Source organism: Carya illinoinensis, chromosome 15, assembly GCF_018687715.1.
Source record: "Carya illinoinensis cultivar Pawnee chromosome 15, C.illinoinensisPawnee_v1, whole genome shotgun sequence".
NCBI classification, from domain to species: domain Eukaryota; kingdom Viridiplantae; phylum Streptophyta; class Magnoliopsida; order Fagales; family Juglandaceae; genus Carya; species Carya illinoinensis.
Genome location: NC_056766.1, coordinates 31,415,780 through 31,438,096, shown reverse-complemented (window position 1 = coordinate 31,438,096; position 22,317 = coordinate 31,415,780). Strand labels below are relative to the sequence as shown.

The following is a 22,317-nucleotide window of genomic DNA, read 5'->3' as shown; positions in this document are numbered from 1 at the left end:
GATCTCTGATTTATAATATTCACTATTTTTAAATATTATAAATATATATTTTAAATGTTTTAAAGATGCAGAAAGTATTTTAATTTGTTTTATATTATATGCTGCAAGAAATCAAGGAACCATGCATGCATCTTAATTTGTAAATTGAGAAGAATCAAAGATCTAAATTAAGTTCACACTGGAATTAATTATTAGTAAACCAAGCTAAATATATATGGACTTGTGTTTAATTTACGTATAAAGTAATTTTTCGTCTGAAGGAAGGAGAAAATATCGAATATTATACTTTTTGTGACTTTCTATGCTCTTTAAAGTAATTGATTATTCGGTCTAAAGTTCACACTAGAGGAAATTAAAAATAAATCTAATAGTTTTTTTTGTAAAATATAGTTATTTTTCTTCAAGTTAGGTAATCAAAGAGTATTAATTGGTAATTTAAATATTTTATGATTATGATAGGTCTCGCCACTAAGTTTGCAATTGGTAAAGTCTCCGAATTAAAAATTGCTGGATCATATCTTCAAACGACATTCTTAGTGTGGAGAGATTAAAACGAGTTGAATCAAGACCTGATAAATCTTCAATCGAAAAATTCCAAAGTCTAAAGTTTATGGAGAGAATTAATTAGTGGGTATCTAATACAAGCATGCTTGTATTAGATAGCGCATTTGTTGTAAGTAGAATGAGTTTAGTTCAAAACCGAGTAAATGGCTGCAAGTTGGCTGCTACGTTCTAAAGTTCACACAACTTGAAATTGATATTAAATCTAATGATTATTTTTTCGGCGTGTGTTTTACGCACAAGTAATCTATTTGGTTCAAATACCTTGTATGTGGATCATCTGAGTCAACCTAATCATGTTTCTACATACTGTAACTCCCTTTAGATAGGAGAACTACTATAGATACAAAGAGATTATACAAATTAAACTAACAAACTAATGATGTGACTTCAATGAATCCGTTAGATCTACTTTAGAATAAAAGTAACTTTACAGTCTGATGTACCACATCAATTTATAGGTTTATTTTTGTGTAATCTCTTTGTCGATAAAATATTTTAGGTAAACATGATTCAAGTTGATTTTTTAGACGAGGACATAACTGTTGCATGCACCTGCCTAGCTAGTAAATGGTTGAATAATTTAAGATGGTGAAGTTAATTATATCCTAATACTTTTTATTAGGTTTATTTTTCTCTTTAAAAGAAACGCGTTCCAAAAATTAAAACAAGGCTAAATTTTTATTTACTATATTCTTTTTCTTAAGCCAATCCATCCTCCATGAATTCATCCTATTTTATTAAACATATATCCTATTTTATAAATTCATCCTATTTTAGTTCAAAACCGTGCGTAAATGGGTGCAAGTTGGCTTATCAAACATATATACATGTAATGTATGTTGGCGGTCGAAGAAGATAAAAACAAGTTTAGATATTGAAAAAGAGCTTTCTCAAAAAAGAAATAAGAAGCCGGCCTGGTCCTGACAGTGAATCTGCGTAGATACCATATATACAGAGTCTTACCAAGTTTACAAGTCTAGGTGAACTTTTATCCTGAGTTTTGAGCCCAGCGTCCAATAGACCGAATAAAAAGTGATATATATAGGCGCAATATTCTTATATCTTTTTAAGTTGAGCCTAATATCTTGTGTTCATCAACTAGGGTCCTTCTTAAATCACGGCCTTCTTCAAATCCATCTAATATTTTAACCAAATTATTTAACCAATTTGCCATGTGTCATTCTTTCATTGACCTCATGACACATTTCATCAAAACTAATAAAGCACTAAAAATTCTCAAAAAACAAAAAAAAAAAATCTCCAAAAGAATACTACTAAACCAATCAGCCCCCAAAGCATGGAAAATTGAGTACCTGCTGCAGTGGAATTGAGTACCCACTACAGTGACTTTCTCCACTCAAAATCAAAATTAGAAATTTGGATCAATGAATCTCAGACAAACCGTAAAAAGCGTTTTCTCCTATTTTTGTACAAAAGTCTTGACACTTCCTAACCACCGGATAAGTTCATATATACATGCAAGAAAACAGAGAGATCGTCATTTACTCCCATTGCCTCTTAGCCAGCATTCGATTGCGCCTAAGTATATAAACTTTCTGAACCTCCAAAGAGTCGGGCCAAGACGAGCACAGAAACTCCAATTCATTACAACCATTGCCCCTAGAGATATTAACAAGCAAGCTAAGGTGAAGGCGCACATTGCCTCTGTATACTGGATCTCAGTGCGGAGGATTCTGAGGATGTTAACTTCGAAGGGCGATTTGGTTGTGGATTCAAAAGGCTTGGAATAGAGAACGAGAAATGGCAAAACGCGATTGGAGAGAAAGATGGTGAATTTGGGTGGCATTAGACCAGGAAGAAGAATAGCGAAGCGTTCTTTGAGCGGTTCGGATAAAGCGAGCCATTTGAGGTCGTCCCCCTCCCTCAGCGTCAGCAAGCTGCAGGACAGTGAATTTAGGGGTTTTTGAAGATGAGACGAGGCCACTGTTAGTTATATGCACCTGTCATGGAAATATCCTGTGTTCCACAAGAATCTTGTTACCTGTAAAATGAAATTAAGGAGTGAAATGCATAAATAATCCTGATCCTGGCTAACCTTCTACAGCTTAAGAATTATTTCTCACAATATTCTTTTGTTAATAGCTCACCACAAGAATCTGAGGCTTCACAACAAGACCTTGTTGCTCGTAGGCATGCACATTGGCCCGCCCAAGCCCCTTTCTGCCCCAACTCTGTCTCGCATTATCTCGATGATCTGCAGCAGATTCACCAATCATATAGACCATCAACAACACTATCAATTAAAATGTAATCATCAAACTATATCACTTAGCCAAATTACAAAAAAGTTAAAGTTTCGAACCCCAGATGTCTCAAGTTGTATTTTCCTTCTATATCCTTCGATTTTACATCTCAGTCCATGAGAATTAAAGTCATTCAAATGTAAATATGGTTAAATCACTAAAATGTAATGTGATTTAATGACTAAGGATAATGCAAGAATGACCTACAATGAACGAATATAGCTCCATAATACTGAACCGTCAGAAAATAAAAATCAGGGGAAAAAGAAAATCATTGTCCTAACATCTGGGATATATATTCTCTTACCAATGCCAAAGATGAAAGAAAACAAACAAATGTGGCTAAGAAACTAAAGAAAAGAATATCATCTATGTGCTGTCTTACTCAAACCAAACCAAAATACTTCTTGGCTTTTGCTAATCAGTCATCATCAATCTTAATCGAGAAAAATTCTTCAGGAGAAATCGATATATGACGTTTGTGAAGTTACATTTGTTATCAACAAATGAGGAACAAGTGATCGATTTGTACCTTCCCGAGCCTCTGTATAACCCACCAATCTGGGCTGACACAAACTCCATGCTACATGTGAATCAAAAGGTTGAACATTCTTGAAAATGATCATTTTACAAAAGAAAAGACAGGTCATCAAAATCTACAAAAGAAATAAAGACACGTTTATCCATTCTTGAAAATGCAAAAATAGATGAGTGCTAAAATCATTGAGCTAATAAATGAATGGCAAATACCAAATCATCTAAGTCTTAAAGACTAGAGAGAACAAACGAAAATCTCACCTGAAATTCCAAAGAACTTCTTTGTGCTCTACTTTGGTGCTTGTATGCAACATTGGCTCCCCAACTTATATAATACCGTTCCCAAAGAGGATCCCTAGGATTGGGAGGAATACAAAGTTGAACCCTCAAATTGTCCAAAACCTTTACCTCAAATGATTCTAAATCAGAGTACCACATCCATACTTCATATTGGTCTACGGCTACAATATTATTCGTTACATTATGACCATACAAAAGTAGATGTTCTTCACTATCGATACGGCATACACAATTTGAGCTGTTAATGGTTACCTCAGCTTCCCATAAAAAACTCTCACCCCTAAAGTCGTCATTAAAAAATGGAACGACATATATTACAATTCCACTTATATCCTCCAAATAGTCCGGCGCCTCAATATTTATTACCCATTCTTCATTTCCTTTCAATTGGACAACATCATCCACTCTCTTAACAATTTCATTTTCTAAAAATTCTTTCTGATACCGGAACCACTCTAGAATCTCATTTTCCGGTAACACAATGGCATTATAATGTCCCTATTAAAACAATATCATCATCATCATTTATTTTAAAGTCATGCATCCTATATAGAATTCAGAGAGAGGATAAGACACATACATACCTTCCATAGTAATGGATTTGGCACTTTATAATTCCAAATCTTCTCATGCATTTTGTCGCAGCCCTCCAAGCCAATCACTTGTAGCGATTTGATGTGGCTTCCATTGCATTCCAATATTCTTGGTACTTTTGTAAATCTTTATAGTTTGGAATATAAACGGTAAAAGCACTTCTCTTCCTATGGAAATAATTGAAGCTTTGGATGTCTAATTTATATGATCCCTGGCCAGTACTTGAAGAAATCAATAAATTAAGAAGAATCAAAGGTCTAAATTAACTTCACACTGGAATTACTTATCAGTAAACCTAAACCTATATAGACTTATGTTTAATTTACGTATAAAGTAATTTTTGTTCGAAAGTACTGTGTTGATCAATTTGGTTTCAAGGACGAAGAAAGATCATTTTATTGGCCTCTGGTTTTATTCATTACATCATCATTATAGCTCATCCTTAATGAAATATAGCACTTCATTACAATCGATATGGCCTACACGATTTGAGCTGTTAATGGTTACCTTAGCATCATGATACAAACAACCCCAAGCTCACATTCTTCTTTAAAAAACATAAAAGCATATCCTACAATTTCGTTTATATCCTCCAAATGGTGTGGCCCCTCAATATTTATTACCCCTTCTTCATACCCCAACTTGACAATTTCATTTTCTAAAAATTCTTTCTGATGCCGAAACCATTATGGAATCTAATCTTCTGGTAACATAGTGGCATGCATCCTATATAGAATTGAGAGAGAGCATGAGACACGTACATACATACCTTCCACAGCAATGAAATTGGCACTTTATAAGTCCAAATCTTCTCATGCAATTTGTCACAGCCACTGCAGATAATACAATTTAGCGATCTGATATGGCTTCCATTGAATTCCAATATTCTTGATATTTCTTGAAGTCTTTCTAATGGTTTGCTTGCCTGACAATATACATTTTCTATATTTAGTGATATATTTCCTCACTACATCTTGCTTCCACTTTAGCTATATGAACAAAAGATACAGTTTCATATTGGGTGGTAATAAATTAAAAGACCGAGAACCAAGAATGGTCCATTTATAGCATTTCCTCTCTTACTATTTAAAAGGACCATTTGTTGCATAAGAAATATGCATTAATAAAAACATGAAAACTAATTTCTTCTTAATTCCACCATTTTCTCTAACTTGTTCTATGCCCCCTTCTGCATAACTTGCAACCATGGAAGGAAATCAAATAACTTTTGTTCAGTAAATTTTTTTAAAAAAAATTATATTTTCTTAAGAGTTAGCTTTTATGCCTTGGTCTGGACTAGGATTCAGTTGTCGACGTTATGGCTGGTTGTTTAGGCTTTAGACGTCGCAGCTGGTGTTGCTTGTTGGGGTTCTTCGCTTGGGATGAGCAAACTCCTTCCCTATGATACAATGAATAGAACTCAATATAAATGTTTATGACTTCAATTTGCCTAAATATTTTTTTTGATAAGTTTCAACATGCCTAAATATAGTTGTAAAAACTCCACAAATTCCTAAATGGGAGATTGTAGAATATGTTGATATGTTTTTGTTTAGCTAACTTTTGTTCCTTGTTCATCTGCCTCCATAATCCATACGCTGCTCCCATGTTCAGCAGCTTGTTTGCTTAAATCTTCCATGCGTAGCTGCAATCCAAGAACAACCAAGTGTCAAAGGAAATCGTCATGGTTAGTTCTCTATATCTGGTCGTGAAATACTTACGATTAATTTATACGCCAGAGACTAGCTTTTGCGATCTTGTTCCAATTTTCAGGACCCGCCTTGCACATTTCAAAGAAATCAACAATCTTGTGGCTCAATTCGTCACCATTATACAATGTGAAACGTTGAGATTCCATCAACAATTATTTCTGCTAGACCTCCTCTGTTGCAAATTAAGGTGGGTAATCCGCTGCTCATTACTTCAACGGCTATTAGTCCAAAATTCTCGTACAATGCTGGATGCACAAAAGCTCCTTTTGTATTAGCAATACAGCGGTATAGCTCTCCATAAAGAGATAGTTTGAGTTACTATCCATCTAATAACACCGATAATCCATCGACTGCTATATCCAGAAATGAAGACTTACCAAATGAAGACCCATCTCTCACAGAAATAGCCACAACGATGGTTAACGCATCCCCATTTGCTAAAGATTCTCCCGATCATCCATATGGCAACCCCAATCCATGCAACGGCTAATTCCAACTTTGTCAACTTTGTATTATTTCATTTCTGCAAGTAACCTTGTATAGACACAAGTCTCCAACGGCAAAATATCTCTTGTGTTGATGTAATGCACATTATAAATAGAAACAGTAGACTCTTGGTTCTCTCAAGTTAACTGGGGCATTTCATCAAACACCCCGTGTTCACTTTCTTCAATTTCTTCTCTGTCCTTTGATTTGGATGGACTGAAAAATCCTGCTACAACTACAAGATTTAGCAAACTTCTTAGTTTCTTGTGCATTCCATACCAAATTAAGTCTTTAAGACCAGAGAGCACAAACAAAAATGAAATGAAAATCTCACCTGAAATTCCATACCACTTGGCCAATCATTTAATTCAATCCATTTTTCTTCTTTTATGTGCTCTGCTTTCATGCATGTATACAATATTGGCTCCCAAACTCCCATAATACAGTCCCGAAAAAAAAGTAGGAATATCAAGTTGAACAACCAAATCGTCCAAAACCTTTGGCTCAAACGATTCTAAATCGGAGTACAACACCATTACTTCATTATTAAATTCATTCGTTTTATCAGTATTAGACAAGCGTACAGCTTCATTAGTTTTGAATCGCCATACACAATTTGAGGTTTTAATGGTTACCATAGCGGAATCATATACAGAGCAATCAATATGACCTGTATAAGAAATAGAGGCATACACCACAATTCCGCTTATATCCTCCAAATGGTTTGGCCCCTCAATATTTATTACCCATTCTTCTTCCTCCCTGTCCTCATTGGTTCTATAATGTCCGGCCTGTTAAACCAATATCATCGTCATCATCATTTATTTTAAAGTCATGCATCCTATTTCTATATAGAATTCATAGAGAGAGAGAGGATGAGACACATACATTTTTTTTTTGATAAGTAGAGGATGAGACACATACATACCTTCCACAGTAATGGATTTGGCACTTTATAAATCCAAATCTTCTCATGCATTTTGTCGCAGCCATCCAAGTCAATCCTTTTTAGAGATCTAATGTGGCTTCCATTGAATTCCATTATTCTTGATACTTCTGGAAATCTTTCTAATGACTTGCATCCTAAAACTTCTACTAGTACTATATTTGGTGGAAGTTCTAAGATTTCTTCAAGTTTCTCGCAATGCATCAAACAGAGCCTAACAAGTGCGACAAATCCTTTGATGATCGTGGGAAGGCTAACAAATTCACTTCCCGATAGATCTAAATAAGTCAAAGTGGTCGAAGAATCAAACATGGTAAATAAACTTGATATTGGAAAGAAATTTGATTCTGATTGGAAACAATTCTGATGATTCAACACTTGTAATGCACTGCTTTCATTGCTTGAATTTGTTGGAGGCGCCAATTCCTGGAGTTGTTCTTCATTCGATGAAATCTCGTCTTCCATTGTTGTAGACCCATCATACCCCATCTTCTTTACTAGATTTGTACAACCAGCAAATATCCCAAGTCCAGTTAAATGTGGTAACCGAAGAATAAAGTTAATTGGGAGACGCTTAAGGTTTTTGCAGCCATCTAGAAGTAAACTATCAAGTCTAGCAAGATTTCCAATTGATAAAGGTAGTTCTTCCACTGTAGTAAAGGATAGATCCAACCGAGTTAAAAATTTCATTTCACACTCAATTTTAGGAAAGCTACGAAGGCTTGAGCAAAAACAAAGTTGAAGGAATTGTAAAGATCTCAACTTGAGGCTTGTTGGAAAATTTTCAAGGTTAGTGCATCCATGAAAATTCAATCGACAAAGATACGCCAAGGATCCGACGGAATTATGCACCTCAACTAAACTTCTACACCATCTAGCAATCAATTCCTTCAAATTTGGGATGCTTGAAAGATCTGGAACTTTTGTTAAAAACTTACAGTCACTAAAATCCATAATTGTCATATTCTGTTAAAAATAAAAATAAAAGGAGTTTAGCACATGGATTAAAGAAACAAAGTTATTGAAGATTATAATTGTAGATACCTTAAACTTGATGAAGTTTAACTCCCTGATGAAGCTACCACACATTTTAAAGATAATGAGTTTATTTCCATGGAAATTGGGTGGCAAAGATTGTAGCGGATATCCAAACCAATCAAGTACTCTTAATTCGTTGGAGAGATAATTAGGTCCACTTGAAAAACTTGCATTACGATTGATAAGCACTCTAAGTCTTTTCATCTGTACAAATGCTTCAGAATTCAACCTTATCACTTCCTCACCTTTAGGCATTTGTATCATCATGCCTCCAACTTTATTTGTGCCCTAGTACGTAAGTGAAAGCACAAAATTGTTAGCAAAATTATTTTATAAAGTTAAGCATCAATTTTCTCATTATTAAAATGTTAGGATATTAGAAACCAAAAAGGAAATTTAGACATGATTCTTTTATTCATTAATGATCTTAGTTAAACAAAATCTATTATACATAACTACAAATTCATTTTGATTTCTAGCATATATATATGTATGTATATATATATGTTTACATATTCATTTATATATTAATTCATAAGGCCAAAATTTTCCGCTAGATTTCATTTTTAAAAATGGGAAATAATGTGAAATTAAATATTTTATTCTTACTCTTACCATGCTTTCTTCCAACACATGACGGACATCCTCGTGAAAAAATAATCTACTACGTTGACCAGGTTCGTTGGGTGATTCTAGACGAACAATTTCTTGACCCATATCTTGTAGTAAGTCATGCATCCGAACATATCCACCTTCAATAGTAATAAGACACTTGTCTTTAAGCCTGTCGATACCATCATCCGGAGAAAAACCACAATTGTCAAATATTTTCATGATATTAAGCAAAGGTTCTCCTTTGAAGAAACATGCAATATCAAGAAATATTTCCTTCTCATTATTATCTAATCCTTCATAACTCACTAAAAGTACTTTCTGAATATCTCTATTGGGAATGTTTTTATACTTATCCAATGCACTCTTCCATTGATATGCACTTTTACCCTTTAGATCCGAACCTAGCACTGCTAAAGCCAATGGAAGGCCCTTAGCATATTGTATTACTTGTTTAGCGAGGTCCACATACTCATCAGATGGTTCATCTTTCCCAACAGCATGCAAGCTAAAGAGTTGAAGAGCTTCACTGTCATCCAAAATCATCACCTCATGTTTTGAATCAACTTTAGCGTTATCTAGTAAACGTTGATCTCTCGTTGTTATGATAATTCTACTTCCCAAACCAAACCAAGCGCGATCTCCGGCTAGATTTTCTAGTTGGACCAACTCATCCACATCATCAAGAATTAGTAGAATCCTTTTAGAGCTAAGTTTGTTCTTAATCACATTGATTCCTTTGTCAGTATTAGGAACATCCAATTTTGTTCCTAAAATCTCAAAAAGAATGGTATTTTGCAGCTGAATCAGACCTCCTGCTGGTTTTGAAGTTTCTCTAACGTTTTTCAAGAAACAACTTCCTTCAAATTGAGAGTAAAACTGGTTATAGATGTCTTTGGAAATAGTCGTCTTACCAATTCCACCAGTTCCGAATATCCCTACAATACGTATAATATCATTCCTTTCAATACTTAAATGTTTATAAATGTCTCGTTTACGATACTCTATCCCAATTGGATACTTGGCAACGCTTAGAGGTTGGTTTACCACTCTTAACTCCGCCCATTGGATGATTTCCTCGATAAATTCTGACTCTTTCCTATCAATATAACAAAGAAGACAAATTAACGAGTAATAGTACTTTTCACAGTAAATGGCACATGAATAAGATTAATATAATAATAATATAATACATGTTTTTCCAATTTTTTTTCTTCATATCAAAGTGATAGTAGTAGATTACGATGTGAAAGGGTAGCCTTTGTCCCTCCTTAATCTGAATGTTTATATATTAATTTGTATATTTCTCGTGCCCTTGTTAGACTTACATTTTCATTCTTTTGTGTGTATTAACAAACATTTTAACTATCTTAATTCTGTCCATTCTCGGATCTCCCTTAATCTAAAACTTATAATTGAAGATCAGTACGTATTTATGAATCGAAACAAATTGCAACAAAAAAGCAGTGCTTATTTAAAGTTGTTTTATTTTTTTTATGAAGGTATATATGATTCTGATAAGAAATAAAAAATCATCATCCTTTTTCTTATTTCTTTTTTTTTCCACCTTATTTAGTTGTTTTATGGACGACGAAATTTCATATATTCCTCTATTCTTAGATTTAAATTTATATTTTTCATTTTCTCAGTTTCTCCAATAAACTTTAAGGTGAAATTAATAATGTGGTAGTACCATATCTTTATCAATGCCCAAATTGCTTTAGTTTTCTTCATAAAGTTCGCTTTAACATCACACACAGACACACACATATCTATTCAAAGAATCAAAAGTACCTGTAATTTTTTAACTCGACCCCCGACATATTGGCTAGTTTTTCTAAAGCTGCCTCCCACTTCAGCACTTCTTCGTTGCCCTCGAACTTGTCTTTAAGTTTAGCGAATGCTTCTCCAAAACTTCCTTTTTGATGTCTTACATCTGATGGATCAACCTCGTAAAATACTGGTAGAACATTTTGTTTTACTGTTCCCATACATTCAAGGATCTTCAATAATTCGTTCAAGCACCATCTGGAGTCTGCATAGTTTTTAGATAGTACAATGATGGAAATCATTGACCCTTCGATAGCTTGAAAAAGTGCTTGAGAAATTTCTTCTCCTCTTTCGAGCTCATCATCTATGTAAGTGTTGATTCCCCTTTTATTCAAAGCATGGTATAGATGAGAAATAAATTTTTGGCGAACATCTTTACCTCTAAAGCTTAAGAATACATCGTGAGTCCATGGATGGATGGAAGAAGAAGAGGACCGGAGAGAGGAAGAAGCTCCTTGTAAGGCCATGGAAGAAGTGGTCATCTTCTCTGTACGTGTGATAAATGTTTCAGAAGAGAGGTGTAATTATAGAGATGTGATGTGGGTCAAAGAAAGGAGAGTACTGGGGATGTTCCTTTGAATTTGTAATTGTCGGTAAATTTATGAGGGAAAATGTGTTCCCCACTTATGTACTTTTGTGACTTTCCATGCAAATTCGGTCTGAAAGCGGAGATTAATGAGTGTGTATCCATTGTAAATGCACTAAAATTTGAAAAAGAAAAAGAAAAAGAAAAGAATGGCTGTTTCCCACTCAAAGAAAATCAATAAAGAAGAACCCAAAGTCTAGAAATTGATAGGAAGGCTGTTTCCCTCATGTAGCACCCGTGACCCACATGTTTATTTTCTCTTCTTTGGTTTCCAATTTCTTACGCCGTGACCAATGCGTATATTCCGCTTGATTTTTCTTCTCCTCTGATTCTCTCCCGACAGCAGGCCACCAACTTTCACCAACTCTCCCCGTATTTCTCGCCTTATCCTTCGTTTTATTTTCACTTCATGAAGCAGCAGCACACCAAGCGACCTTGAAACTCCTCCACAGCGTGAGCTCCATTTCCAGAACAAAACCATCTCCACGCGAGCCCCTCTTCCATCGTTACCGTGCACAACCACCACTTAGTTAATCAACCACCTGCCTTGCAAATATTTGGAATCTTTAATTTCATCTCTGATTTATAATATTCACTATTTTTAAATATTATAAATATGCTTTTTAGTTTATATATATATATATGTCTTCTTTTTCAGGTTTATTTTTTTCTTTAAAAGTATGAAACACGTAAATATATTATTTCCAATTTAATAATTTAGTTTTAAATTCAAATTAATAATTAGATTTATAAAATCTTTTGGATTCATTTAATACCATATACAGAAAAAATAAATAAATAAAGCAAGAAATCTATTTTTTATGCAATATAATCAGATAAACAAGTTAGTCAAGTGTCTATACAAGAGAAGTTTGTTTTGAAAATTAAAAGACGTCTTTTAATTTATATATGAAGTTTTGGATATCTAATTTATATATATCAAGATGTACTTGAACAGATGAATAAATTAAGAATGAAAGGTCTAAATTAAATTAAGTTCACACTAGAATTAATTAGTTTGTGAGTTTATATTGTATAATCTGTTTGTGTATATCTTTCCTTCTAAAGTTTAAGAAGAGATCATGATTCCATGGATGGATATATGGAAGTAGATCATGATTATGAAGAATTGATTGAAAGGCAATGAAAGATGCTGCTATGCTCTGAGTATGCGCGATTACTATTTAATTACCAAAAGGTCCAATTTTAAATTACTCATCGTGAATAAATAATTTTAGAAACTTGTTGGCAACTTCTTGGCAACAACCACTCCATTCAAAGGGATAATGGGTATTGATTAATTAAAAGTAGACTTCTTTGGTGCTTCCCACTACTACTTTTCATATTCGAGCAGCTGGTACCCAATCCTATCTTGTAATGCGTGGCGTGATTCTTGGGCTGTGATGTAGTAACAGTTTCCTTATTAGAATGGCCCTATCAATCTAAAAACAAAACTTCTATATATAGTCATTTTTACGTACTTTTTTGTATACTCTAGTGATATGATTAGTTATATATTAAAAAAAAATTAATCCAGTCAATCATATCAGTGGAGTGTGCAGGAAATATGCAAAAATACTTGTAGCGTTACTTATATAAAAATAGCCACCAATACTTTTCATTTGTTTTATTCGTTTTTACTTTTTCAGTAAAACCTGAGCTATAATAATAAACACAAGATAACAGAGTTAAGTCGTCAAATGTTCCTTTGAGTTTGTAATTGCCGGTAAATTTATAAGAAAAAATGTGTTCTTAACTTGATAGGATAAAATATAGAAAACGTGTTTCCAAGTGAAATACTTTTGAAGCAGTGCTACTTTACAGCCTGAATAGTATGTTTTTTTTTTAATATTTTTAAATATTTTTAAAAAACAAAAATATATATCAATATATTTAAAATTACTTCTTTAATCGTTAAATTAAAAAATAATAATAATAATAATTACCCAAGCGGTCAAATATTGGGCGGTACATTTTAGGAGCATACTACCTTTTCTCATACTTTTGTGACTTGCCATGTGTCAAGAATTGAAAATTGGAAAAAAAAGAAAGAAAGGCTGTTTCCCACGGTTCATGAGACGGTTACCGCTTCCAGCTAGAGCCACCGTTAGTGTAAAATGAAAATTTTTTTTAATATTTTTTTAGATGTATTTTTTTAATATTACTAAATATTTAAAAAAAAAAATTTATAACATTATTAAAAAATACTTTCTTAATCATTAAATAAAAAAAATTAAAAAAAAAAAAACTTTTTTACAGCAGTGACTGGGAGCGAGATGTATAGCATTTTCCTATTTCCCACTCAAAAAAATCAATTAAGAAGAACCCAAACTCTAGATATTTCTTGAAGTAAGGGTTGTTTCAGAAACCGCGTATATCGGGGTACGAGTCCCCACATGGGCTCTCCTGTCTCTCCTATACATAAACAGTTCTCTTGCATGCACTGTTTGCAAATATTTAAAATCTTTAATTTTTAAATATTATAAATATATATACTTTTAAATATTTAAAGATGCATAAAATATTTTAGATTTATTTTATATTATATACTGCAAGAAATCAAGGAACCTTGCATGCATCTTAATTTGTAAAACCATTTTTTATTAGAATATCATCTATTAATTAATGAAATTAGTCATAGCTTTATAGATATATTCTTTTTCAAGTTTATTCTTTTCTTTAAAAGAACGAAACACGTTAAATATATTATTTCCAATTTAATAATTTAATTTTAAATTCAAATTAATGATTTAATAATTAGATTTATAAAATCTTATGGATTCATTTAACACCATATACAACAAAAAATAAAGAAACAAAGCGGGAAATCCATTTTTTATGCAATATAATCAGATAACTAAGTTAGTCAAGTGTTTACATAAGAGAAATTCGTTATGAAAATTAAAAGAATGTTAATTTATTTTAAAAAAATTAGTAGCTTGATTAAATATATTATTTTTCATATGATAGTTTTACTTTTAAATAAAACTTATTTATTTAATAAGATATATTATTTTTTATTTAATAATCCACACTTAAATGCACATAATTATATCTATATATGATTGTTGTAGGTAAGTGGGTCTAACGTATTAAAAGGAAAGACAAATGAAACTTCTTGACAACTTCGGTAAAGTCATTTAAAAAGATGTATTATTTTTCATCTAATAATTTACACTTAAATGCACATAATTATATGTATATATAATTGTTGTAAACAAATGGATCAAACGTGTTCAAAAGAAAGACAAAATAAAACTTCTTAGAAACTTCGCTAAAGTGTCATCTAATAAGATGTATTATTTTTTATATAATAATCTACACTTAAATGCACATAATATTTATATATGATTGTTGTAAACAAGTGGATCAAACGTGTTAAAAGGAAATACAATGAAACTTTTGGACAACTTCCATAAAGTCATTTAATAATATGTATTATTTTTCATTTAATAATCCACACTTAAATGCACATAATTATATCTATATATGATTGTTGTAAACAAGTGGGTCAAACATGTTAAAAGAAAAGAAAGGATGAAATTCCTTGGCAACTTTGGTAAAGTGTCATCTAATAAAATGTATTATTTTATATTTAATAATCCACACTTAAATGCACTTAATATTTATGTATGATTGTTGTAGACAAGTGGATCAAACGTGTTAAAAGGAAAAACAATAAAAATTCTTGGCAATTTTCATAAAGTCATTTAATAAGATTTTTTCATTTAACAATCCACACTTAAATGTACATAATTATTTCTAAATATGATTGTTGTAGATAAATGGGCCAAACGAGTTAAAAAAAAAAAAGACAGAATGAAATTTCTTGGTAAGTTCTATAAAGTTATTTAATAAGATGTGGTCATCTTCTCTGTATGTGTGATAAATGTTTCACAAGAGAGGTACAATTATAGAGAAGCAAAGCGAGAAATCCATTTTTTATGCAATATAATCAGATAACGAAGTTAGTCAAGCGTCAACATAAAAGAAATTGGTGTTGAAAATTAATAAAAGACTGTTAATTAATTTTTTTTTAATTAGTAACTTGATTAAATATAATATTTTTCATCTAATAGTTCTAGTTTTAAATAAAAGTTATTTATTTAATAAGATGTATTATTTTTTATATAATAGTCCAAACTTAAATGCATACAATATCTATATATAATTGTTGTAAGACAAGTGGATCAAACATGTTAAAAGAAAATAAATAATAAAACTTTTTGACAATTTCCATAAAGTTATTTAATAAAATATATTATTTTTTTATTTAATAATCGATACTTAAATGCACACAATATCTACTGAGAATGTTAATCCTGATCAAGTAGGCCAGGCGGTTGATCATCAATCTCGTCTAAAGGATGGAGCTGAAAGCCTGAAAACATGGAATATGTGCTGTACGTTGCCCGGTGATTATACCTTTTGTGGCTTTCTATGCTCTTTAAAGTGATTGCTTCGGTCTAATTACAAAGAATGGAGAGAACTGGGATGTTCCTTTGAGTCTGTAATTGTCGGTAAATTTATAAGGGAAAATGTGTTCTGAACTTGATTAATTCGATAGTATAAAATATGGAAAATGTGTTCCCCAGTTATATACTTTTGTGAGTACTTTCCATGCGCTTTGATGTGAAAGCAGATAATAATGAGTGTAGTAATCGTACAGTCGTAGAGTATATAAACGCCGCACGATTATTTTGAAAAAAGTAGAGTCTACAATTAAAAAATTAATTTTTTTTTTTTTCATGTAGGTCCTGTATTAATTCAATTTTTTTAAAAAAAATTGCGATGTTTGTATAACCACGATTACAAATATTATTTATAGTCATGGCTATCGTTCTAAAAGCACTAAAATTTGGAAAAAGATTAAAAAAAAAAAAAAGCTGTTTCCCACTCAAGAAAATCAATAAAGAATAGAACACAAAGTCATATTGATAGTAAGGCTGTTTCCCACATGTAGCACCCGTGACCCACTTGTTTAATCTATTCTTTGGTTTCCAATTTCTTACGCCGTGACCCACGCGTATCTTGTTATCATCGGTCTTCCTTGTCTTTTGCCGTATCTTCCGCGTGATTTTTCTTCTCCTGTGATTCTCTCCCCACAGCAGGCCACAAACTTTCACCAACTCTCCCAACTCTTTCCGTATTTCTCTCCTTATCCTTCATTTTATTAGAACAAGCTGATAACCCGCACAATGCGATGACAGTTATTGATGCTGAATTTTATAACTTTATTGTTCAACTACTAATAAAATGAATATCAATATATAAAATGGAACATGTATATATAAAAGAGTTCACTTTACCAATAAATATTTTATGGTCAATTTACAATATTAAAAATGTCATATATATATATATATGGTTGTTCAATTTAAAACAATGTAAAATACATATAATTAATATAAGACTGTTATAAAACTTTCTTAAAGGAGAGAGATAGAGAGATAGAGCTCAGAGAAGTTATGAAACTTATGAATTTCTTAAAGAATTCAACGATATATATAGGCGTACAAAGGGAACTATGCTAGCTTACTATGCAGTACTATGTTGATACTGTGCATATGTCGGCCATTCACTATACCAGTTACTATGCAGTACTATGCTGGTACTATGCACTGTGCTATGTCGGCCATTCACTATGCCAGTACTATGCTAGCACTATGCTAGTACTATGCATTTGACGACTAGATAAATGTGGTTATACAATTCAAGATAGTTTATAACACTTCCCCTTTGGATGACCATATTTAAAGAATATGCCTCGTTAAAACCTTGCCAAGGAAAAACCCTGTGGGAAAAAACCAATGGCGAAAGAAAAAGAGTACAGTATTCATGTGTATCGCCGAGTGCTTTAGGATTGCCTCATTAAAACCTTGCAAAGGAAAACCCAGTGGGATAAAACCTTAGCGAAGGAAAAAGAGTACAATCAGCACAAGTCTTCAAGACATTACTTCCCCTGAAAAGTGCATGATAACAGGTCTTCAAATCTCCGCATTCCAATGTTCTGCATAATCTTCTTAAATGTTGCAGTTGGTAATGCTTTAGTGAATAAATCTGCCAGATTTTTACTTGACCGTACCTTCTTGATATCAATGTCAACTTTCTTCTCATGAATTACAATGATCTTCTTGTGTGTATCTGAAAGATAATTCGCATCTGTACATCCAACTAACTGTGGACTTGATCCATGTTGATAAAATAATCACAACTGGATCTTTCTGCTCATCACTACTCTTCTGGAGTTGTACTCTTCTGGAGTTATTGTAAATAACACAGTTAGTGGAGAATTCATTAACATTAAACCGCTAACCTCATTTTTTAATAAAAACGGTGGCCAGCCTTTTAAGATCAGACAAGCACCGCGGATTTTCAACTCCTCTGTAGGTGTCAGGCGTGTTGTCAGGCACCGCAGCTGTCAGACGTGCTGTCAGGCGCCGCAGAGCTATGAAGCTATATTTCGTCTATTTTCTCTTGCTTCACGAGAGATGCTGTATCATAATTTTCTCTAGAAAAGAGATATTCAGCTCATCTTCATTCGCATCTCATCTTCTTCAATTTTCTGTAATCATACTGCATTTTTACTCTGCAATCTCTTTCTGCATTCTTATCCTGCAATGGCTCAGCGATCTTCTCGTGGCCAATATATGAGGTACTCTGCACCTAGTTCATCAGCTGTACCTGCTACTACCACAGGTGCTATCATGCAATATAATGATCTGACTCATAGGTCAGATAATGAAGCTATCTATGAGCTTGTGAGTCTCGGTACCCGATACTCATCATCCATTGTCGCATTTTCTCAGCGACTGCAATCCAGAACTTGTGGAGTTGACAATCTCCACGAGAATATTGCTATACTTCAGCGACTTCTTCTAGAGTCCAACATGAAGATAGAATCAATAAAGCAAGAGAATAGGAATTTAAAATCCTTGCTTAAATCTTCTTTTCGATTGCCCACCCCTTTAGATAGGGATGCCATGCAAATTCTTGAAGAACAAGAGCGTTTGAAGAATGAGGCAAAGTGCCTCAAATTTCTGTAATTCTTGCTTCAAGATAATAAAATAATATTTCACAAATATTCATATTTGTGTTTCTATCTTCTGGTAGATTTCTGTGTGCTCATTTTTTATCTCTTCTTTAATAATGCACACTTCATATTAAACCTATAATATGAATCTGAAATACTAATTGTATTCAAAAGATGGTATTTCAGAACTAATAATATCATCCATCTTCCCCTTGAAGCCGCAAGGGTTTCAGATTTATATTTCAAATATGTGCAGTTTTCATGAGCTCTTCTGGAGCCTCAATGACATTTAAATCATATATATAAACTGCAATAATAACTTGTTCCCCTTTGCATTTGGATTGCTTTAGATCATATAAGGATCTTTGAAACTTGATAGAATACATATTTCTTGATGCATTCAGATTAGAAGTTTCAGGCATTTTCTATCCTTCAGGGACTTTCATATATATATATATATATATATATCATGATCCAATGATCCATATAAATATGCAGTTAATCATGCAATCCAAACTCTCGGTAACTTTCAAGTTAATAAAAATCTCAATATGATTTCAACCACTTTAAAAGCATATCAATATTGTTTCTTCAAGAAACTAACTTGTGATTTCTATATCACCTTTTCATTTAAAAGCTTCAGGCTTTTTATATCATGTATATAAATATCCACTGATATTTAACAAAAATCACCTCTTTAGGTGTTTGGACTTCAAGTCCATATTCATCACATTTTACTTAGTGATATCAATTCTGCAGGAATTGAGAAACTGACTCGTGATTTATATATCACACTTTTATTTCCTTTCTATAAATACCCACTGACATTCAACAAGTATCACCTCTTTTAGGTGTTTGGACTATAAGTCCCGATACATCATATTTTACTAGTGAATCAATTCTGCAGGAATTGTTTCTTTCAAATTTGGCCAATATTTTACGTCGTATTCTTCGACGATTCTTGATTCACTTTCATCATTACTTCTGGTAATGTCAATTGCCATCTCATATGGAAATACGTTGTCGACAACGATTTTATTTCTATCCATAATTTCTCCATTATTCATGAAATGTAACGAGATCTCGTTATTTTCAGGTACCTGTCCCTCTTCAAGGGAAGACATTTTCATGAAAAACCTCTTCAGGAGGCACTCTTCAGGAGATTTATACTCTTCAAGAGTTTATATAGGAGAATTTTATACAGAAAATTTGGATGGACTTTATTGCTTGTTCTGTGGGTATGACCTCTTCAGGAGCACCAAATTATTTGTGTTTTTCTCTTTTGAGATGCTCTATCTTTGTATCAATACGTCTCACATGCTTTTAAACATGTCTTTAGACTGCTGAATTTCTTAATTGTCCTACAGGGACTTCAATCCTCGCTGGGATTTTAGCAGCTAGAATATGAGACATTTTTATCTTATTGCATCCAAAATTTAATTATCATCTGAACTTCTGGTTCACATATGATAATCAAGATAACGTCGAATTATTTCATCTTATTTGCTTCTGGCAAATTTTTCTTTCCACTTCTGATGGTAAGACTTTATAGTAAAAGAATCTTTTGGTTCTTTTATGGACGTCCATATGAAAATCATTCGACTTATCATAATTGATTTTGGATGATCAAGATAACCATTAAAAGATACAAATATTTTAAATCATATCACCTTTTGATGCATCATAATATTTGATTCAATAATTTGTATAATATCATCTCAAAGAGAAAGCTTACAGCTTTTTCAATACGAGCTTCTGGCCCGAAAAGATATTCATTATCACGTCCAATCTCTTAGTTTCTTTGAATGAAACGCATCATTCTTTTCACTTCAGGGAATAGAATGATATAAATTTATTATCATTCACTTCAGGGAATGATGTAGATTTAGTAAGACGTGACTAATGATTCTTATCAAAAACTCATTATTTTGCTCAGTCACTGAAAGACCTGACACAAATTTAGAATATATTGTGAACGTTTGCATTTCATATTACTACTTCAGGAGCATACTCGATATTGCTACTTCAGGAGCACATTCGAGACGTTCATTCAAATATATATTCTTTCCACAATTTCAATTATGCAACTTCAGGTACATAAATCATAATGAGTTTTTGGTACAAGTATCACTCATATGAGATACTCAATAAAATTATTGATTTAGGGCGATCCTTCAGGGATGCTCCATTTCCATTCTCAGATAAATCATATCATCAATAATTTATAACAAGTATAAAAGAATAAATAAAACTTTCATTACTACAAAATATTGCAGAATATAAAAATATTTTATAATAAGATAAAGGAAATACATTAATTAAAAAGGAACACTTTCATGATCAACTCTACCACTAGAATCCTCAAAGAAATCAGAAACATCAAGACTTGTAATATCTTCTCCATCTATAGAATCTAAAGCATATGATGGTTCAGTAAAATTTGTTTCAAATTTCTTTGTTTTTTCTTTTATAGAAGATTGGTATAAGTCAACCAATTGTTTATCTGTACGACAGATACGAGCCCAATGTCCAGTCATACCACATCTATGGCATCCATCTTCATCTTTCTTTAAAAATTTGTTTTGGGGACCTTTGCCCTTTTCTGAGTTGAACCACTTCTGGTGGTATGGTGTATATCTATTATTGTCCCTTTTAGTGTGGTCACTTCTAGGACCTCCACTTCCATAGTTTTTTCTACCACGCCCACGCCCTCGTTTTCTTTGAAAAGATGCACCATTCGCTTCTGGGAATGATGTAAATCTAGTACCATTCACTTCAGGGAATGATATAGAACCAGTAGGACGTGACTGGTGATTTCTTAATAAAAGCTCATTATTTTGCTCAGCTAATAGAAGACAAGATATAAGTTCAGAATATTTCTTGAACTTTCGCTCTCGATACTGCTGCTGCAGGAGCACATTCGAGGCATGAAAAGTAGTATATGTCTTCTCTAACAAGTCATCATCAGTGACTTTTTCACCACATAATTTCAATAGCGAGCTAATTTTAAAGAGTGTAGAGTTATACTCACTAACACTCTTGAAGTCTTGCAACCTCAGGTGCATCCAATCATGACGAGCTTTTGGGAGGATTACAGTTTTCTGGTGTTCATAGCTCTCCCTTAAATCATTCCACAAAATAAGTGGATCTTTCACCGTTAGATACTTAGTTTTTAATTCTTCATGAAGATGGTGCCGAAGGAAAATCATTGCCTTAGCACGGTCCTACAGGGACCCTTGATTTCCTTCTTTAATTGTATCTCCCAGGTTCATCGCATCCAGATGGATCTCAGCATCAAGGATCCAAGATAAATAATTTTTTCCAGAAATGTCAAGAGCAACGAATTCCAATTTTGTAAGATTTGACATTTTTTACATATATAAATCAGGAATATAAAAATATATTGAAAAACTTACTTGAAGTAGAGGACTACTAGCTTCAAAATCGTCAGAACTTTCGTGCTGATAACGTGTTATAAAACTTTCTTAAAGGAGAGAGATAGAGAGATAGAGCTCAGAGAAGTTATGAAACTTATGAATTTCTTAAAGAATTCAACGATATATATAGGCGTACAAAGGGAACTATGCCAGTTACTATGCAGTACTATGCTAGCACTATACTATGTCGGCCATTCACTATGCCAGTACTATGCTAGCACTATGCTAGCACTATGCATTTGACGACTAGATAAATGTAGTCATACAATTCAAGATAGTTTATAACAAAGACACAATTATTCAATTAATATTTTTTCTGAATTTTTCTCCTCTTAGATGATGTAGTCTGAGATTTAAAATCTTCTTCCTTTGTATTTG

At 32.7% G+C, this 22,317-nt stretch overlaps 1 protein-coding gene across 16 annotated transcripts; it reads right to left on the bottom strand.

The window, feature by feature from the left end:
• Nucleotides 1-1,862: 1,862 nt before the first annotated feature.
• LOC122295994 (disease resistance protein RPV1-like) lies at nucleotides 1,863-11,469 on the bottom strand. Of its 16 annotated transcripts, none has more exons than XM_043105329.1 (13): nucleotides 11,263-11,466; nucleotides 10,848-11,088; nucleotides 9,057-10,152; nucleotides 8,448-8,729; nucleotides 7,386-8,369; nucleotides 6,792-7,248; nucleotides 6,349-6,692; nucleotides 5,981-6,216; nucleotides 4,250-5,904; nucleotides 3,627-3,720; nucleotides 3,361-3,484; nucleotides 2,673-2,779; nucleotides 1,863-2,566 (listed from the first exon to the last, which is right to left on the bottom strand). In XM_043105329.1, exons 1-6 carry the CDS (start codon nucleotides 11,363-11,365, stop codon nucleotides 6,826-6,828), a joined length of 3,129 nt encoding a protein of 1,042 aa, XP_042961263.1. In that variant the 5' UTR covers nucleotides 11,366-11,466; the 3' UTR covers nucleotides 1,863-2,566; nucleotides 2,673-2,779; nucleotides 3,361-3,484; nucleotides 3,627-3,720; nucleotides 4,250-5,904; nucleotides 5,981-6,216; nucleotides 6,349-6,692; nucleotides 6,792-6,825. The 16 variants fall into 16 exon arrangements, with proteins under 16 accessions (XP_042961263.1, XP_042961254.1, XP_042961253.1 ...); XM_043105320.1 differs by having other exon boundaries at nucleotides 4,250-4,480; nucleotides 5,021-5,904; nucleotides 10,848-11,465; XM_043105319.1 differs by having other exon boundaries at nucleotides 4,250-4,470; nucleotides 5,021-5,904; nucleotides 10,848-11,465.
• Nucleotides 11,470-22,317: the final 10,848 nt, after the last annotated feature.